This window comes from Orcinus orca, chromosome 6 (genome assembly GCF_937001465.1).
Source record: "Orcinus orca chromosome 6, mOrcOrc1.1, whole genome shotgun sequence".
NCBI classification, from domain to species: domain Eukaryota; kingdom Metazoa; phylum Chordata; class Mammalia; order Artiodactyla; family Delphinidae; genus Orcinus; species Orcinus orca.
The window spans coordinates 29305949-29326290 of record NC_064564.1 but is presented as its reverse complement, the minus strand read 5'-3'; the positions used below and the strand labels follow the sequence as shown (position 1 = coordinate 29326290).

The following is a 20342-nucleotide window of genomic DNA, read 5'->3' as shown; positions in this document are numbered from 1 at the left end:
TTATTAATTCTAGTGTGTCAAATCTTCTATATTCTGTAAGAGACACAAAAAAATAAGTTTCTGGATCTTAGCAAACAAAATTTTATTATGATCAAGTAATGGTGATTTAATAGTCCAACTGAGTTTTGTTTCCATACTTAAATTCATCTGTAGCATATAAACGCAACATAGGACAACACTTGTGTTGCAGATGATGGGTGGGGTTATTTTTTTGATGAACAACAGGACATATATTCCTTTTCATATTTTAAAGTGAAGTTAATAAGATTTTTTTTTCTTTCTTGACCTATGAGACTGTCATTTTGTACCTAGATCAAATCCTGAGTAAAACTGGTAGACATAAAAAAAAAATAGTGTATATTTTAAGGAAAGGCTTTGGTTTACATGGAAGGTGGTGACAGGGATATCCATGAGGTTATGAGGCCAAGGTGTGATATTGGCTGTCAGGAATATCTGTGGCCACGACATGGTTCTTATAGAGTGAGAATCCTGAGGAGAAGGGACCTGAGATTATTTGGGTAAGATAGTGTTCACTGGGAAGGTCTGGACTCCCAGCCCATTAGGTAGCTATGCTGTCTGAGACCCTGGTGTGAAGGTGCTCTGCTAGCTGACCACAGGTTGGGGTACTGATGCAGTCCTGTTGTGCTCAGGAGTAACATGATAGTATGTACACACATGCTGAGGCTGGGCTAAGTTCATGGGATCAGATCATGGACAACTTGCAAATGAATTGTCAGAATAGGTTGGAGAATTTTTCCAATGAGTGTATGGGCTAAGTATGAGCTTGTCCAAGTGAGGAGGAGTCCTAGGCACGGCTTTGAGGACAGGGACAGGGATGTGTGAACTGTGGTTCCTCAGCATAGAGCATTTTTCACAGCCATGGGTGGAGAAAAGTGAGACAGGACCTCCAAACTGAGGATGGGGGTTGACAGCAGGTAGAAGGAACTGAGTCCAGGGATAAGCTACTTCCATTAGTAATACCCAGGTTGCTGTTTGTCTCTGGGTTCTTCCATCTTATCTTTGTGATCCCTGCTTCTTTTTGCATCACAGCAAGCCCTTGCAAATCAGTTTTATGTAGTTTTAAGAGCTGTAATCTCTTTCTGGTAAGCCTTGACAGATATGCATTGAGTCTTGAGAATGCCGTGGCTGGTAGTCATCCCCTGTAGACCCTCAACTCATACGATATGAATTTAGAGCTTTTATTTATGTAAGGAGTTCAATATGCACATATGAATTGGACTGACCCCCCAGGCACCCACTCTCTGTTCACACACTTCCAGAAGTGGTTGCTCTCCATCACAAAATCCAAGATAAAACAACACATGGTGTTCGGGTCCAGGCCAGACATACTCAATTTCAGCACTGGGAACATCCTCCTGCTGTTATTGGTGACCATCACCTGGTTGGTGAGCTCTCTGAAGTACAGCCATATCTAACTTTTCTTGATTGACACTGGGGTCACCCTTCTCCCTGCCAGCCTGTAGCTCTCACTTCAAGGAGCTCAGCTGGTGGTCCACTCTATTGCAGGCTATCCTACAAGTTCCGGACACCAAGGGAGATTGTCCTCTTGCTGACCCTTCTTCATGGCCCTCCAACCCAGACTTACTTACCCAAGAGCCATATTTAACTCCTTTCAACAGCCACTCTTCCAAGAAAAGGAGCAGCAAATGTCCACAGTTCCCAGGCAGAGACCTGTGAGGAGAAGACTTGAAGGTAGGGGAGGGGCAGAGGGGTGAAGATAGAGGATAGTCCCCTTGAACTCCTGCAAGGCATGACTAAAGTAGCTCTTTGTGGCATTGGATTTGCTTTAAACAATTAAAAATCAGGCTATTGACTAGCACACAAATATTTATAAAATATACAAATAAAACTATTGATATCTTTGAAGCCCATTTTTAAACAAAAGGAACATTTTTAAATGTGCCAGCATATAAATTATGGGTACCTCAGGATTATTATAACTTTTCTATAACATTTTATTAGATCTTTATGGTGTTTTTAAAAATGTTGGCCACTGATATTTGAAATTTGATAGGTATTTATAAAGTTTCCTCAAAGGATTCTTATGACAGCTAAAATTTTTGCCTATTTAGACAGACACTTTTGGCTGGCTACTCGGTAAAGTACCACATGCTGTGATTATTACGTTTTGTGCTTTCCAAGTCAACACCCAGATGCCTGTGAACCTGACCTGCACAGAGTAGTTATTTTGGTTCTTTAAACTGCCTGCCAAACTGTTACAGTAGCTTTTACATATGGACAGATGGCCACTTCAGAACAAATCAAAATATAATATTTGGTCTCTGAACTTACTTTTGAATTCAAATCTTTGAAGATGAATGCTAACTCAGATTGAATTTTGGGTTTGACTAATTGTTTTGATGTTCTTAGGCAGTTTTCATGAAACATATTTGATCAAATAACTTAACATGGACTTCACTTCTTATTAGTTGTATAATGTCCCTTCTGGTGTGTTAAATGCAATAAAAATTTGAGCATATATACTAATATGTAGCTCCTACCCAGCATATGATGAACAAAATATGTATTAACAAGAGACATCAATCCATTTCTGAGGTTATGCACGTAGTTTACTGCTGAAATGCGGTAAAACTTTAAAATTTGTAATTTCTGGTCAGAGTTTATGAGAAACATGAATATGAGCAAGATAGGTAAATTTAGTGTTTTTTTAACAAGGTAGGTATGGCACAGACTTCAAACTATAACACAGATTTCAAGCAAACAAGGGTAATTACATTGATTTAAGCAGTTCTTTCCCATTTATTCATATATTTTTTTGTCTTAATTCAGACCTAGCTTAATTCACCCCTCCCTCCCTCCTTTCCTCCCTCTCTCCCTTCCTTCCTTCCTTCCTTCCTTCCTTCCTTCCTTCCATTCTGCCTTTCTTTCTCCTATCTCTTTAAACTGCAGTCCTGAGTAAAATGGATGGTTTCAGATTAACCTAATTAATTACAACTAAATAGCCACTTATGTCATTAACCCAGGATACTTCCCTGGGCTACTCAGATCCAAATGTAGATTTCATATTTTCAATGGAACAATGTTTGTTAGAAAATATATTTCATATTATAATCTTTATAATGAGAAAAATGCTAATTAAAACCAAAACCATTAGTCACCTGTAAGATTTGAAATATATGAAAAGTTTGATAACACTCTGTTGGTGAGGCTAAGGAGGAAAAAGCAGTCTAATATTTTGTTTTTCAAAATGTAAAATGGGACAACATCCATGGAGAAGATTTTATCAATATCTAACAAAATCATAGCTGTATTTGGCCTTTGATCTATCAATCCCTCTTCCAGGAATCTGTTCCAAAGATCCAAAAGTACACTGACATTAGTTTGAAATGACATGTATCAAATGTTCTTCAATGTAACATTATTGGTACTAGTAACAAAATTGAAATCACCCCCAAAATCCAAAATTCTAACACCAAAATCCAACAGTTATATAAACTGCAATATATCTACACAGTGGATTACTATGTACTTGCGCAAAGCAGTTGGGAAGATCTCTACAAAATGGATTAAATGGATTATATATTGTATATTTTGGAGTATAAATTGTTAAGTGATAAAAGGAAGTTGCAGAAAACTGTGTATAGTATGTCACCTTTTGTGTAAGAAACCCTCCCTTCCTTCCTTCCTTCTTTCCATCCTTCCTTCCACCCCTTTCTCTCTCTTTCATCTCTGTTTCTTTTCTTTATTATTTCACAGTTTGTGCTTTTCTTTTTATATTTGCAAAAATAAATAAGGGAAGGAGAGAAGAAAAACTCATAAAAATTGTTCCCTATAAGGTAACTGTCTCTCCATTCTGAAAAGTGAGACGTTGAAATCATCTACTATTATTGCACTTCTGTCTATTTTTCTAGTCAATTCTGTCAGTGTTTGTTTTATATATTTAGGTGCTCTGATGTTGCATGAATATATATTTGTAATTGTTATATCTTCCTAGTGATTTGACCTTTTATCGTTATATAATGTCCTACTTTGTTTTTGTGATAGTTTTTTGTTCAAATTGACAATAAATTTTAAGCATAATTAACTGTCATTAGCACAAATTCATGAACTGTATCTTCGTTTTTCTCATTTTTTGAAACCTTATATTTATAATCATAGTTATTTATATTTGATAAATAAAATTATTTATAAAGAATTCAAGTTATAAGTAAATGGAAATGTATCATTCAATTTTTGTTTTCTTGCTAGTGGAGGACATTAAGCAAAACTAAGATTTTTAATTCATAAATATGGTAATAAAATTGAACATGTATTTAAAGTATTGAAATAGTATAACTGAAGAATAAAAGAAACATTATAATAAATGCTTTATTATCATTAATGTTAAATTCTTTTGATTACTGATTTTAATTGAAGATTTTAAAAATACACTATAAAAAATAAAAATACATTATAAATATATTTGCATTATAAATCTATATTTAAAACTTGTAAATGTTGATAGAACTAATTGTCCTGTTGAATAATGGAACAGAGTTCCTCATCTAATTATTTAATTTTTATGATCCTTGTGAAATAACAGTTAACTATTTGAAATGTGCTATTCATTTTTGTATGTGTTTTACAGAAAGAAATTGTATTCTGTCATAGCTTACATTTCTAAATTCAAAAAGGCAAATATTTCAAGACCTTTATTATCTTGATCATTTTGACACATTTAAAAATCATCCAATTTTAACAAAGATGTCCTTACCAGGAAATGGTAAGTTCTACTGACAAGTTAAAACAAATGACCAATTATTATTTTTAATTATATTTGTTGCTGGGAAAAAGAAATTGTAGAAAACTAGTCAGAGAAGAAGGATTATATCCTTTAATTTGTAATAAATTTATTTGTAAAGATGGGTGATGTGATGCCTAGCTGTGAAAATAAGTAACATGACAAGTAAATATTAAAGCCATGGAAGTGATCTAAAAATACCTGGATAATTATTGCAGATTATATAAATGTGGGTTTCTGGGGTAGGATTGGAGGTACCAGCCACTTTCCACTGGAAACAAAGCTTCAGTGACTTATATTCTATTGCCAGAAGAACTGGGGAATTTAAACATAGAAATAGAGTAATTGGATGATTTATTTCATAAGCATACATTTTTAAATGTTGCTGATGACTTTTCTTGAAAGTAAAGCCAGAAGGATTTTAAGATTCTTAACTGTAAATATTAGAAATGATTATTATAATACTTTCCATGATAAAATTATTTGAAACTTACTCTTGTATATTCCCAATGAAAGGTGATTCTTATGTTTTATTGTGGCTAATTTAATGAAATAATATTTTATACAAAACACAATTTTCCTAACTTGGAAATTATAATTAATTAAATTAAGAACACATTTGAGTTTTGAGTGTTGTCGTTTAGACTGTGGGCATTATCAGGGCACAATAATCCACTTGGTGAAAATTTAGTCTAGTTGAAGGCCAATTATTTTATTTCCTTGTAATTCACATGATATGTCCTTGCAAATAGAAGCAGCCGCTAGCCAAGTAACTAGGGAGAAACAAAGAGCCTTGGGTGGGTGATATTTCAAATTCAACAGTATAAAGCAAAGAAAAATAACACATTTTAACACATAAAAAATGCTAGAAAAAATGTTTACATGCATGATTCTAGTTTGGTAATTGCTTCTATTCTAAATTTTTTCATATCAATTCAACAATAAGCACCTTCCTATCATATAAATCACTATCACTTATAAGTAGGGTTGTAGTTTTAAAGTATTGGTTTTATCAAGTAATATATGCTCATTAAAAAAATCACATGTTAAAGAATGTTTTATATTAAATATCAACAGAGTCAGATCACTTCTTCACTTCTAAGTCTACTCTCCAGACAAGTTCTTCACAATTGCTTATATTTTGGTTATTTCCCTTCTCAAACAATATATATTTTCTGAATTTATTAATATCAGATAACATTTATTATTCCCCCAATATCAAATATAAATATTTAACTCACTCAGGTCCTCTTCTCCAACTGTTTTAGTCAATTATGTTATTGTTTTGGTTTTTCTGTCAATTATCTTTAGTATAAACAATGTAATTAAACTCAATCATTTTTCTATAGTCCTTTAATTCAGTTTTCATACTTTATATGACAATTTTAATGCCCTTGTTTCTCTACCCAATTTTCTTCACAATCTGCTTTGTGTAAGTTACATTTTTATCATAGCTCTTGGATTTTCATTCCATCCTTAAACATAGCATCTTCTTTCCGTGGCCTGAAGATCGACTCAAAATTGAAAGTAAATAAACAATATTTTCATCATTATGGTTGCAAACATATTGAGCAATAAAATACCAATTATCTTCCCATCTTTAGGAGTTCAAATCCAAATGCCCCTTGAGGGAGAATGTTAGGCTGAAAGAATTTCCTCAGTTGGTAAAAAATCATTTAAAATTATATTTGGAAAATAATTTCCATCCTCAGTTTCTGTTATTTTTGGAGGTTATATTAGCCATTTAAAAATTGCATGTACTGCTTTTATTCTCAACATTTTTCAGTTCTAAATCATGCTTATCATTATGTTCTACTACCTTTATTTCTTAAAAGTACCTGTAATGATCTCCACTGGAATTTTATTACCTTCTCTGCTGGGTTTTCTCTTTGTTTTTCTTTTATTATAACTTTCTTTTGCTTAATTTACATATTAGTTTCTTTTCTTCCCTTAAGCTCATAATGAAAGATCTTCATAAACTATGAAGTTAGCAGATAACATTTCTGAGTCCTAAGCACTATAGTGTTGATTTTAAGCTTAGGAATTTCTTTAATCTCCTAAAAATGAAATATATACATATATATAGACAGTATGTGTTCCCCCAGTTGATTGGTAAATAAGACTGTCTTCTATTTAGGTCTCAAGTGGGGTATTATAGGATGAGAGGCTACACACAGTAATCTCTTTTTTTCACCTGATCATAGCAGTCTGCCTTGCTGTTGATAGCTCAAGCACCAAACTGACAAAGGCTTCACTATGAATCAACATTCAGACTATTGATCTTATTTAGGATTTAAATGTTTTATTTAAATGTTTTAAAAAGTTTCATTTTGAAGTAATTGTAGGTTCATTAGCAGTAATAAGAAATAATGCAGAGGGGTCTCATGTACTCATTTCCCAGTTTCTCTCAATGGCGACATCCTAGATTATAGTACAATATCACAACCAGAATATTAATTTTTATGTAAGATGTGTGACAAGTCAAGGCCCAGTTTTTTTTAACCTATCAGATTGCTCTAGTACCATTGGTTTAAAAGGCTATCTTTTCTCCATTGAATTGTTCCTTTCACTTTTGTCAAAAATCATTTGGGCATATTTGTGAGTTTATTTCTGAATTTTCTGTTCTCTTCAATTGGCCTACGTGTCTATTCCTCCACTCACACCACACAGTCTTGATTACTAAAGATAGTATAAGGATGAATTGGGAGATTGGAATTGACATATATACACTATTGATACTACGTATAAAATGGATAACTAATGAGAACCTACTGTATAGCACAGGGAACTCTACTCAGTGCACTGTGGTGACCTAAATGGGAAGGAAATCCAAAAAAGAGAGGATATATGTACACGTATAGCTGATTCACTTTGCTGTACAGTAGACTCTAACAAAATATTGTAAAGTGACTATACTCCAAAATAAATAAATAAATAAATAAAGCAGTAATAAAAAAAAGATAAAGAAAAAAAATAAGGCTTAAAATTGGGTAGACTGGCTTCTTCTACTATATTCTTCATTTTCCAAATTCTTTTTGTTCTTCTAGTTCCTTTGTTCTTTCCATATATATTTTTAAATAATCTGGTCTATACAAAAATTCTTGCTGATGTCTTGATAAGAATAGTTTTTAAATTATATATCAATTTTGGCATAATTGAAATCCTTACTGTTATGAGCTAAATTGACTCTCCCCAAAATTTATGTGTAGAAGTCCTAACACCCCAGACTTAACAATATGATAATGTGACTATATTTGGGATATGGTCTTTAAAGAGGTATTTAAATTAAAATGAGGTAATTAAGATGGGCTCTAATCCAACCTGATTTGCAATTAGGACAGACACACATAGAGGAAGACTCTGAAGGTGCAAAGAAGAGATGGCCATTTAGGAGCAAAGAAGAGAAGCCTTAGGCAAAATAAAATCCTGCTGACATCTTGATCATGGACTTTAATAAGCCTCCAGGATTGTGAGAAAATATATTTATTTTATTTATGCTACCCAGCCTTTGATATTTTGTTATGATGGCCCTTGCAAAACTAACGGTTACCAAGCTGAAGCTTCCAATCTATAAACACTGAATGTCTTCCATTTATTGAGAACCTCTTTGATTTTTTTCATGAGCATTTTATAGTCTTTTGATGACAAGTCTTGTAAATATTTGATTATTTGGATATATTTCTATATTTCATTTTTGAGTGATTATAAAAATCTCACTGCCCATAGTTAATTCCTAGCAAATAGGTTTACAATTAATATTTTATGTTTGTTTTATATCCTGTATCCTTGCTTAACTTATTAATTCTAAAAGGGTATTTTTTTGAGTATATGTGTATTCCTAGACTTCAGTTTGTATACAATCATATCATCTGCGAATAGAGACAAGTTTATTTCTTTCTTACCTACATATCTGTCTTTTAATTATTTTTCTTGCCTTACTGAACTTGCTAGAACACCTCATACTATGTTAAATGAGTGCGGTGAGAGTGAATATCCTTGCCTTGTTCCTGATCTTGAGGAGGGAAATAATTCAGTCTTTCATCATTAAGTATAATGTTAACTTTGGGATTTTTGGTTTTGGTTTTCTTTTTGTTTTTGATTTCCATAGATGCTGTTTATCAAGTGGAAGAAGTTATTCTCTATTCCTATTTTTCTGAGAGCTTTTTGTCCGTTTGTTGTTTTTACAACATGAATGGTTGTGAAATTTGTCAAACCCTTTTTCTGCATTGAATTATATGACCATGCAATTTTTTTTTCTTTAGGATTGGGTCAATTACATTGATAATTCTTGAATATTGAACTGGCTTTACATGCTGAGAATGAATATCAATTGGTAATGGTGTATAATTATTTGTATATATTGCTAATTCTATTTATTAATATTTTGCTAAGGATTTCTACATTTATTTTATGATGGAAATTGGTGTGTAGTTTTCTTTTTGTGTATTGTCTTTTTCTTGTTTTGGTATTACTATAATAATACCGTCATAGCAATAGAAATAAAAATCCAGTATTTTACTTCAAAAACGGTGATCCTCATGAACAAGATCTGTGATTTCTGTCATTAAAGATGTGGGGATGGGGAACTAACAAGCCATTATTTTTAAGTTTAATACTTGTAATTTATTCTCTGGAATCATATGATCATTTATCATATGTGATTGCCAATAGGTGAATTTTACAACTACAGTAAGGGGTGGTGGGGAAGTACAAAGAGATCCTTCTAATACCAGACACAAAACTGAATTTCTGTGTAATTTAGAACAAATTGATTTAACCTAATGGAATTGAAATTTCTGTGCTGTAAAATGGGAATTATGATGCCAACTATTAACAGTATTGGGGAAATCAAATGAAATAATATAAGTAACATCTTGTAAGAACATAGATTTTTTAATAAGCTCGGTGAGAAATTAACTGTATCTCTATTCTCTATCTATCATCTATAGAAATAGAAAAAAATAGAAAGATAGATGTGGGCCGGGGATAAACAGGATTTCCACTTCCAACATCCATCATGTCCTTAAAAGAGAATGTAGACTAGGCTTTGGTGGGTTTGACAGGAAAGTCAGAATCCAAGTTGCTCATAAATATTTCACAGGAAGGACATAGATGCTGCTTAAAGTTCTTTCTGAATGGTGTTAGGTGACTTGATTCTGAAAAAGCTTTGAGCTTAGAAAAAATGAGCTTTACGTATTGACAAGAGTCCTCACATGGGGACAGGGTCAAAATTAACAGACTCTGCAACCCAAAGGAGGCTGGCTGAATATTCCCGCTACCTTTGCTCTGATCATGTGACCATCTCACGCTTCTGTCACTTTCATTAAATAAAAATTAATCTTAACATATTTGGGCAGGAGTGGGGGTGGGTTGGCATGGATGTCTAGTCTGTCAAGGATTAAAAAATATCCTTTAGTTCTCATCACCTAATCAGTTGATTTCAGCTCCATTTTCTCCCTTTTCTTTCTTTATCACTGCCTAACCTTGTCCCCTAGGAGTTTCAGACCTTGTTATTCATAAATGGCATAACTTCGTGCACCCTTTTCCTTTTTACTCAAAAGTTTTCTCTAAAATCAAAGGATTACTTGGCTGATTATAAAATTCTTGCATCACATATTCTTCCTCTCAGTATATTTTAGATACTGATCAAACTGTCTCCTTGCATGAATATTACTGTGAAGATGTCGAATCCATCTTGATATTTCACACTAGTAGGGGGCATGATTTTTTCCCCTCCTACTCCTAGGATTCTTTCTTTGTACCTGAATTTTAACATCCTTACCAGAATATGCTTTGATTTGGAATGGTAGGTATGAATGTTAGGTTTCATTATTTCTTGGAAATCTATGAGCCCCTTCAGTCTACACATTCAACTTGTTTTTATTTCAGAAAAAATGTTGAAAAAATTATACTTTAGACTCTTTCTATATTTTCATTTGCTTAGTTCTTCTTAAAAATATCAATAATGCATGTTAGATATACCTTTTTAAAGTCTAGCGTTCCTTCTGTGATCATGTTTACATTCCCCTTTCTCTCTCCCTGCTCCACCTCCCTCCCTCCCTCTCTTTCTTTCTCTCTGAGTCACCCTCATAACTACTTATAAACATCTAACTTTTTCCACCTATAACGGGCATTATTCTCTACACTGGCTTTTCATTTTTTGTCATATTGTGACATTTTGCAACTGAATTCTATATTCTTTGGACATCCTATACAGTCTCTTTGGAATACTTTTTTCTCATTGTTCAAATTTCACTTATTACTTATAAAGATGACATTATCTATAAATTCTGTGAGAATAATGAGAAGCATTTCTTTCATTCCTTTGTTTTACTGTAACCATCTTTTTATCAGAAATGACCATTTACTGATTTAAAGAAAACTGTTTTGCGCATAGAGCACATATCATTTCCTTTCTAAGTATGATCCATCTTTGAATTATTTTTGCTGCTTGCCAGAGATGTTGACAACTATGGTAACTGGGACTATCTGGGGCGTGGATTCAGAGGTGTTGACTCCAAACTCTTCCTCAACAAATTGCTTGGGTGACAGAAAAATCTTCTTTGGTATTCAGCGTACATTTGGCAGATGTGAAAACCATTCAGTATTTAAGGATGGGGAAATTTATAGCTGATCACGGGTGACTAGAGTGATGGAATGGCTAAAGGCGTTAAGGGAAGAGGAGGGTTGTTCTTCATAGATCAAGAAACTGTCACTGCCTTAGACTACAGCTCATGTGACCATTTTCGCCCCAGAGCTGCTGACAGTATGAGGGGTAAGCTCTCTGTCTGTGTCTGCTACTGTTAGAAATGTATTTTGCTATTAAGCAAAAACCAGGAGCCCACTCTACCATTGCTGCTAAATTACTCTCAAAGTTGCTGACATTCACTGCTGCCTAAAATCACCTTTAAAAAAATGGCTTTATAAAATATAGGTTAAATATAAAATTCACCCATTTTGCGAGCATTTAATTCAATAAATTTTTGTATATTATAGAGCTGGTCTGCCTTTCTTTGCCTCCACCCCTGCATGCTCTTCTCCTAGAATGGAGGTTCCATGCCAAGAAGACCATGAGCAAGATGCCTTCTTTTGTCGTTATGGTCCTGCTACTGTCACAGCCCCTAGGTGCTGAAAGAAACTGAAATAGCAAAGTAATATTCTGTTTCTTCTTTCTTCCTTCTAAATTCCATCTAGTGCCTCCAATTGGCAGAAACCAAGAGAAATTCAGAAAGCTAGGTTGTCTGAAATATGTGGCTTGCATGTTTATCCCTCAAAAGTACAGAAGAAAGTGCAGAAAGGAAAGTGTAATATTGAGAGCCCATCATATTGAAAGCTAGAGTATCCAGAGCACCCCTCAACTTATAAAATCATGGATTGCCTCCTCTATTCCTGTCTTAGCCCATTCAGGCAGCTATAACAAATTACCGTAGACTAGGGAGGGAGACGCAAGAGGGAAGACATATGGGAACATATGTTTATGTATGACTGATTCACTTTGTTATAAAGCAGAAACTAACACACCATTGTAAAGCAATTATACCCCAATAAAGATGTTAAAAAAAAAAAAAGTATATGCACCTATAACATAAAAAAAAAAAAAAATTACCGTAGACTGGGTGACTTATAAACAACAGAAACTTATTTCTCACACTTCTGGAGGCTGAGAAATTCAAGATCAGGTGCCAGCAGGTTTGGTGTCATTCATTCATGAGGGATCTGCCCTTATGACCTGATCACCAACCAAAGGCCCCACCTCCAAATGACATCCCACTGTAAATTAAGTTTTAACATATGAATGGGGGCACTAACATTTAGTCTATGGCAATGCTTTTCCTTCTCTCCTCTATTCAGCTCTCAGTGAAGTAACTTTCAGGCTAGGAAAGAAAGTGTACAGATGGTTTTATTTATTTTTATTATTTATTTGTTTTTTATTTGCCAGGTATCTGCTTTTCTGTCGCAAATATCTGGGTCCCAACAGGATATATTCCACAGTACCCAGAGCTTTCCTATAACTCTTGATGTCTTAACTGTCATTTTGTAGAGGTTGTGCAGAATAAGATACTTAATATTTTTTTGGAAATGTACAAATATCTTGGAGACTGAGGAAGTTTGTGAAAATAAATATCATGCACTCTTGTTTAGGTTAATATTTCACATTTTTTGGCTAGTATAATTCTATTTGTATATTGAAGTTTTTTTTCTATTATATTAAATCTTGAATTTTCTACTATTCTTTTTTTTTTTTTTTTTAATGAAGTCCAAGGTCATTGTTGGTACAGCAATTCATCAGTGAGGACAAACAACCAATTTATTGTTGCTAAACAGATTAACATGCCAATCCTTTAAAAAAAAAAAGCCTTGTACAATAATAGTAGCCATGCGTTAGCCACTTTAATATAAAATGTGATCAAAAGTCAAAATACAAGAGTTCAAAAGGCATAGAAAAACCAAAAATTTTCAGTTTTATTACAAGTTTTAGATTCTGGAAATAGTTTAAAAAAAAAAAACTTATATGCTAATTTCAGCCCAGGGCTAATTTTTTTACAACCAAACTAAGAATTACTACAAGGGAACATCAATGCAACAAAGAAGTAAAATTTGCAAACCCAAGTCACAAACTTGCTAACAAAGTTAATAATCATGGTAATGGACAGCACCAAAGAGCAACTGATGCCTCAGTTAAATTTGAAAGAAACAATGCCTTCTCTAGGGCAGAGAAACATGCAAACAATTCTGCTTCAAGAAATTTGCATAGAAATAGAAAATGCTAGAGCCTTTACCACAAATGAAATTACAAAGCCTCAACATGTTAAATTCAACCCAAGGAGCACCAAATGTTAAATTGGAGCCAAGGTATGACTCAAAACATTTAATTTCCAGCTATGCAACTAGCAAGATCACAAGAATTTCAGGTGTGGAAAGGCACCCTAGGCACGCTCTTAGAAGACATGAATTTGATACAACGTAACCTTAAATCAATGCAGACATTCCTGTAAAATTTAAATTTTAAAGGGCACCATAAGGCATCAGGATCTCTTCTCAAAGTCACTCTTGATATTGTCAGCAACAATCACATCTTTATGATCTCATTAATGACCTTTCACAGATCTCTAGCCTGTACACGTACAGCAGAACCCCCAATATCGTGGGAAGCCCTTTCAGTTTGGCCCTGCTTAACGTGTTTGTAGAATGACTTTTAAGCCCAGCCGTGGCCTAAATGGTGTGAAAGGGACTACTCCCTGGGCATCTCAAGACTTCTCTTCAGCCTGAGCTGTCTCCCAGGCCCCTCTCTTCCACACCTGCCCCCGGGGTAAGACTCCAGAACTCTGGGATTCTGAGCCTGACCCCAGGCAACCTCACCGACACCCACCTTTGGAAGCTCCACTATTCCTCATCTCCAGCTCCCCCTGGTGGGGTTCAAAGTGACAGTTTGGTGCAAGGACTTGTAGAAACAATGCTTATTTACAAATTCGTATTTTGTAGACCTTTCCTTAATTGAACACCTGTGACTTTTACAGTCGCTCTCCAGACCCTTTCCAGAGGTGTAGTAGAATATGCGAAGCAAAAGGACATTTTATTTCTACAGGAAGAAAAAGGATTAACATACATAGTAATAACTGTGTCCATCAAGAGTAATTTGTAATCAGAAAATGAAGACAAATGCCCCAGAAGCCTGCATTTTATCGACACTGCCACTTTCCCAAAACAAGAACCTCAGAAACAAGTCACTGGATCTACTTTCAGTGAATCAGGAGTTCCCACATTTGTATTCCTCAATCTTTGAGAAAAGTACCAGATGAAACTGACCCACCCCTTTTTGTGTAAAATAGTAACTAACTGAACTCACATCTCCATGCCCTTATCCACCTGTTCAATGACAAACAGTAGTCAGTTCCCTTGAAGGAGACTTACACATTTTGGTATTTCTACCAAAAGAATTGAAATTTTCAAGCAGAAAAAAAGTTTAATTACAAGTAAGTGAGTGGCAGCCCAAGTGAAACCCTTTTACTATGATTTCCAATTTTCTGTTCAATCCACACTGCAGAGATACAAGGAAAGCCGCCATTTTGTTTCCTAAATTTTATTTAAGAATTCATACAAAATACTCCAGATAACTGAGTTTCAATCCTCATCTTCCTCCTCTTCTTCATCTTGATTAATCTGGAAGTAACGTAATTCGTAACTTTCTTTGCTGTTAGCAACTACGCGTAACCAATCACGGAGATTATTCTTCTTCAAATATTTTTTGGTGAGATATTTCAAATACCTTTTGGAAAAAGGCACCTCGGAAGTTACAGTGATCTTGCTTTTGCTTCTTTCGATTGTTACAACACCTCCTCCGAGATTCCCAGCTTTTCCATTCACTTTGATTCTTTCCTGAAGAAACTGCTCAAAATTGGCCGCATCCATGATTCCATCTTCTACAGGATGGGTACAGTCAAGAGTAAACTTCAGGACCTGCTTCTTTTTTTTGCCCCCCTTCACCACAAGCTTTTTCACTGGCGCCATCGCCGCAGCGGAGGCAGAAAAGCTCTACTATTCTTTTGTTCTTTTAGGCATTTGCCAGGGGTCGAAAAGATGAGATTGAAATAAAATGCTTTTATTCCACTGATTTTTAACAGAAAATTTGCATTCTCTACTTCCAGCCTGTCTGAAACCAGTTTCTAATTGTCTCTCAGGAGAAACAATACTGTTCTTTCACCCAATACTTTTTGTTTGTTGTTGTTGTTCCAAAGTTCATATCATGGGTCTGTCACAGAAGCAAAATTATAAATTGCAAGTCATTAAGGTATGGTGAATGCCCATCTGTGTAAGAACATGTCAAAGAAATGTTTACCCAGTTGGAATATCACTGGCCAATCTACTATCTACTACTGTATATAGTATGTGTATTAATATCCTAGTGCTGCTATAGCAAAATACTACAAGTATATGACTTAAAGCAACAGAAATTTATTTTCTCACAGTTCTGGTGGCTAGAAGTCTGGAATTGATGTGTCAGCAGTGCCAGGCTCCCTCTGGAGACTCTTGGGAAGAATCCTTCATTGCCTCTCCCTAACTTCTGATGATCATTGGCAAATACTTGGCGTGCCTTGACTCGAAGTTTCATCCCTCCAACCTCTGTCTCCACCATCATATGGCCCTTTACCCTGCGTGTCTACCTCTCTGTGTCTCTTTCTCCTTATAAGGACACTAGTCATTGGACTTAGGGCCCACCTCAATCCAATATGTCCTTACCTTAAGTTGGTTAAATCACAGAGACCCCGTTTCCAAATAAGGTCACATTCACAGGTGCCTGGGTTCAGGACTTCAATATATCTTTTGGGGGGACACAATTCAGCTCACAACAGTACTAGATATTATTAGTAGCATGGAGCTGGAAGATCTGGTAGATTTTTAGACCAATGGCAGCCAACATATAGTATATTGATATTTATATCAAACTGACTAAAATTACCTAAAAATTTCCAAAAATGAATAAATCTTCAACTTTGAAACTACTCACCTGCTTATTCCATTTTCTATTCAAAATAAATATACAAAGTATGATGTGTGTGTGTGTGTGCACGTGCTATATGTATCTACATGGATTTATGTGTAGGACTTTTCAAAATCCTCATTTCTAATTTACAACTGTAAAACTGAATTCTGAAGCTTAGACTAGACAGAAATCAGGGCTTCACGTTGAGGTGGTAAAGTTACACATACATCAATTCTGATAACTAAATTATTCAACCAATTACTTTTTTTTCTTTTTTAAATTGAGATACTATTGACATATAACACTGTGTAATTTTAAGGTGTACAATGTGTTGATTTGATGCATTTATATATTGCAATATGATTACCACCATAGTGTTACCTAATACCTTTAATGTGTCAGTTAATTATCACTTCTTTCTTTGTGATGAGAACAATTAAGATCTAGTCTCTTGGTAAATTTGAAGTTCATAATACAGTATTGGTGACTATAATTACTATGCTCTACATTAGAACTTCAGGATTTATTTATCTACTAGTTTTAAGTTTGTATCCTTAAATAACATCTCCCCAATCCCCCAACCTTCAGCCCCTGGTAATCACTATTCTACTCTCTGTTTTTACAAGTTTATCTTTGTTAGAATCCACAAATAAGTAATATCATACAGCATTTAATCTTCCTCTGTCTGAATTAGCTCATTTAGCATAATAAATCAGGGTCCATCCATGTTGTTGTAAATGGCAGAATTTCATTTTTTTTCATGGCTGAATTATATATACATATATATATTATAATATTAATTATAATATAATATAAATATATATATATATACATACATATATATTTTACATCTTATTTATTCATCCATTGATGGACACTTCAGTTTTTTCATATCTTGGTTATTCTGAGTAAAGTTGCAATAATGACAGAAGTGCTGATACCTCTTTGATACCTTATTTTGCTGGGAAAAGAATACTCTCTTTGACAAATGGTGTCTGGAAAACTGGATAACCACATGGAGAAAAATGAAATTGTACCTCTATCTTATACTCCTCATAAAAATTAACTCAAAATGGATTAAACACTTCAACATATGACCTGATACTATAAAATGTCTGGAAGAAAACATGTAGGGAAAGCTCCTTAACATTGATCTTGGCAATGATTTTTTGGATTTGACACCAAAAACACAAGCAACAAAAGCAGAAATCAACAAGTGGGACTATATCAAACTAAAAAGCTTCTTCACAGCTAAAGAAACAATCAACAAAATGAAAAGGCTACCTACAGAATGGGAGAAAAATTTTGCAAACCATATACAGAGTAAAGGGTTAATGTCCAAAATATATAAGGAACTCATACAACTCAATACAAAATAATCCAACTAAAAAATGGGCAGAAGAACTAAGTAGACATTTTCCTAAGAAGACACTCAAGTGGCCAACAGGTACATGAAAAGATGCTCAACATTCAATCTGGAACAATTCTTGAGTGTACAAATCCTTCACCTTCCTGATCAAACTTATTACCAAGTATTTTATTCTTTTTAATGCAATTGTAAATGAGATCGTTTTCTTAATTTCTCTTTCTGATAGGTATTATTAGTGTATAGAAACACAACTGACCTTTGTATATTGATTTTGTATCTTGCAACTTTACTGAAACTGTTTATTAGTTATAACAGTCTTTTGGTGAAGTCTATTATAAATATTATATCATATCATCTGCAAGCAGAGACAATTTAAATTATTATTTTCTGATTTGAATGCTTTTTATTTCTTTTTCTTGACTAATTGCTCTGACTAGGACTGCCAGTACTGTGTTAAATAATAGTGAGAACAGGCATTCTTGTCATGTTCCTGATCTTAGAGCAATAGCTTTCAGCTTTTCATCACTGATTATGATGTTAGCTGTGGGCTTGTTATATAGGGCCTTTATTATGTTGAGATAAATTTCTTCTATATCCACTTTGTTAAGAGTTTTTTATTAGGAAAAGATGTTGAATTTGTCAAATGCTTTTTCTGCATCTCTTAAGATAATCACAGGATTTTATCCTTTATTTTGTAATGTGATGAATCACATTGATTAATTTGCAAGTGTTGACCCATCCTTGCATCCCAGAAGCAAAGCCCACTTGATCATGGTGTATGATCCTTTTAATGTACTGTTGAATTTGATTTACTAATATTTTATTGGGTAATTTTGCATTTATGTTCATCACATATATTGACCTGTAATTTAATTTTTTTGTATATCCTTGTCTGGCTTTTGTATCAGGTAATGATGGCCTTGTAAGATGAATTTCAAAGTGTTCTTTCCTCATCTATGTTTTGGAGAAGTTTGAGAGGGAATGGTATGACTTCTTATAATATTTGGTAGAATTCACCAGTGAAACCATCTGGTCCTATAACCAAAGATAGGAAATCTGAGAGGAATGAAATATTATGATAAAACATCATAGCCTAATTGAAGTTGGGGGACAAAGTCTTGGTTGCTGTGACAGTAAATTACTCTTAGTTTGAGTAAGAGCTTCTCACATACCACTATGTTCTATTTAAACATGACTAGGATTTCGGGTGATCCTATGACCAGAGCTACTCATCATCAACTGGGCATAATCATATCATTAAGCCATAAAGTCAAGTGGGCACAGCAGAAGTTGACTATATAATGAAAATGATACATTCAGGATTAGGCCAAACAGTTTGAATTTGACTTCCTATCTTCTAACTGTATTTTTTTTTTCTTTTCTGTCATTATCCAAGATAATTTTCTTTCTCATGAGTAGTCCTAAATGGTTTCTTTACAAATCTATCATGGTAGTTTTGATATTAATTTGGGGGATGGAAATAGCAATAATAATAAATGTATGTAGGGCATTCCAGTGACTTCTGGAGAGACATGTTCTCCTGATCTGAAAGGCAACAGGAAAAGGAGAGAGAGGGCACAGCCTCTGAACGTTTTTATGTTTTTGCAGAAATGCTGTTACCATAGAAATTCAATGCAGAGTCAGGTTAAGGGGTTAAAATATACAAGCAACCCATCTTAAACATACTACATAAGGAAAAATCTGAATTTTGTTATATCTAGTGTAACACATTTAAATTAACATTACTATCAAACACTCAGTAATTTGGCATTGTAAATCTCTTAAACACAAAATTATCATAAACTTCAAACAAATAAGTCTCTCACAGCTTAAACAAACAAAAAATGGGGCCTCAGGTTAGGATTCAATGTGACTTTTTTCAATTTTGAAAAACTTATGAGTTTAATAGGAGTTAAGAAGAGGAAGGACAGGGGAGAGATTGCTAAAGGATTTCTTCCTGGGGTGATGCAAATATTCCAAAATGAGATAGTGGTGATGCTTGCAGAACTCTGTGAATACACCAAACAATGAACACTTAACCACTAATGCTAAACATTGCACACTTTAAAGTGGTAAAATGTATGGTAAGTAAACTATATTTCCATAAAGCTGTTATTTTGAGAAAAAACAGCTTATGATAGGCAGTCTCTTCCTGGGTGCTGGCATTGTATATAAAGATCATATATTACCTAGTTCCTGAAATATGACCACTTTTCTCTCTAATCAAACTCAGGAGTATATTTTTTCTCTTTGAGTAAAATTAAAACAAAATTTTTAAAAGTAAATGATTCAAAACACAATTTAATTTATACCAGAACATGAATTTTATTAATTTGTAATTAATTTTAAAAACTGATTAAGACTGTAACTCTTAAATTTTTACCTGTATTTACTTATTCTGTTTCCTTATCCATAAAATGGGGGCATTTATCATTTAATAAAAAAAATGTAAAGCAATTAGAACTTTTCCTAGTGCCTAGAAGGTGCTTTGTAAATATTTATTATTATTAATAAGCAATGCACAGGCCATATTCACTTCTCCAATAGAATATTTTTATACTTTACCAAATAAATTTCTTATTTTCCAGTAAGTATTATTTTTTCCTCAATTTTTTTCACAAGCTGTCCACTCGAGAACACAAGAATTTTAAACACCAATCTTCAGCTCAATTAGTTTATAAAGTAGGTGTGAAGTCACAAAACTTCAAGATATTGTTTATTTTTTCAGA

General features: G+C 33.9%; 1 protein-coding gene and 1 pseudogene across 1 annotated transcript; both read right to left on the bottom strand.

Moving 5' to 3' along the window:
• Positions 1–2409, bottom strand: LOC117203866 (T-box transcription factor T-like; annotated as a pseudogene).
• Positions 2410–14827: 12418 nt separating this feature from the next.
• Positions 14828–15292, bottom strand: LOC125964849 (60S ribosomal protein L22). Its single transcript, XM_049711538.1, has one exon. It carries the CDS (start codon positions 15269–15271, stop codon positions 14885–14887), a length of 387 nt encoding a protein of 128 aa, XP_049567495.1. The 5' UTR covers positions 15272–15292; the 3' UTR covers positions 14828–14884.
• Between the last annotated feature and the right edge of the window lie 5050 nt (positions 15293–20342).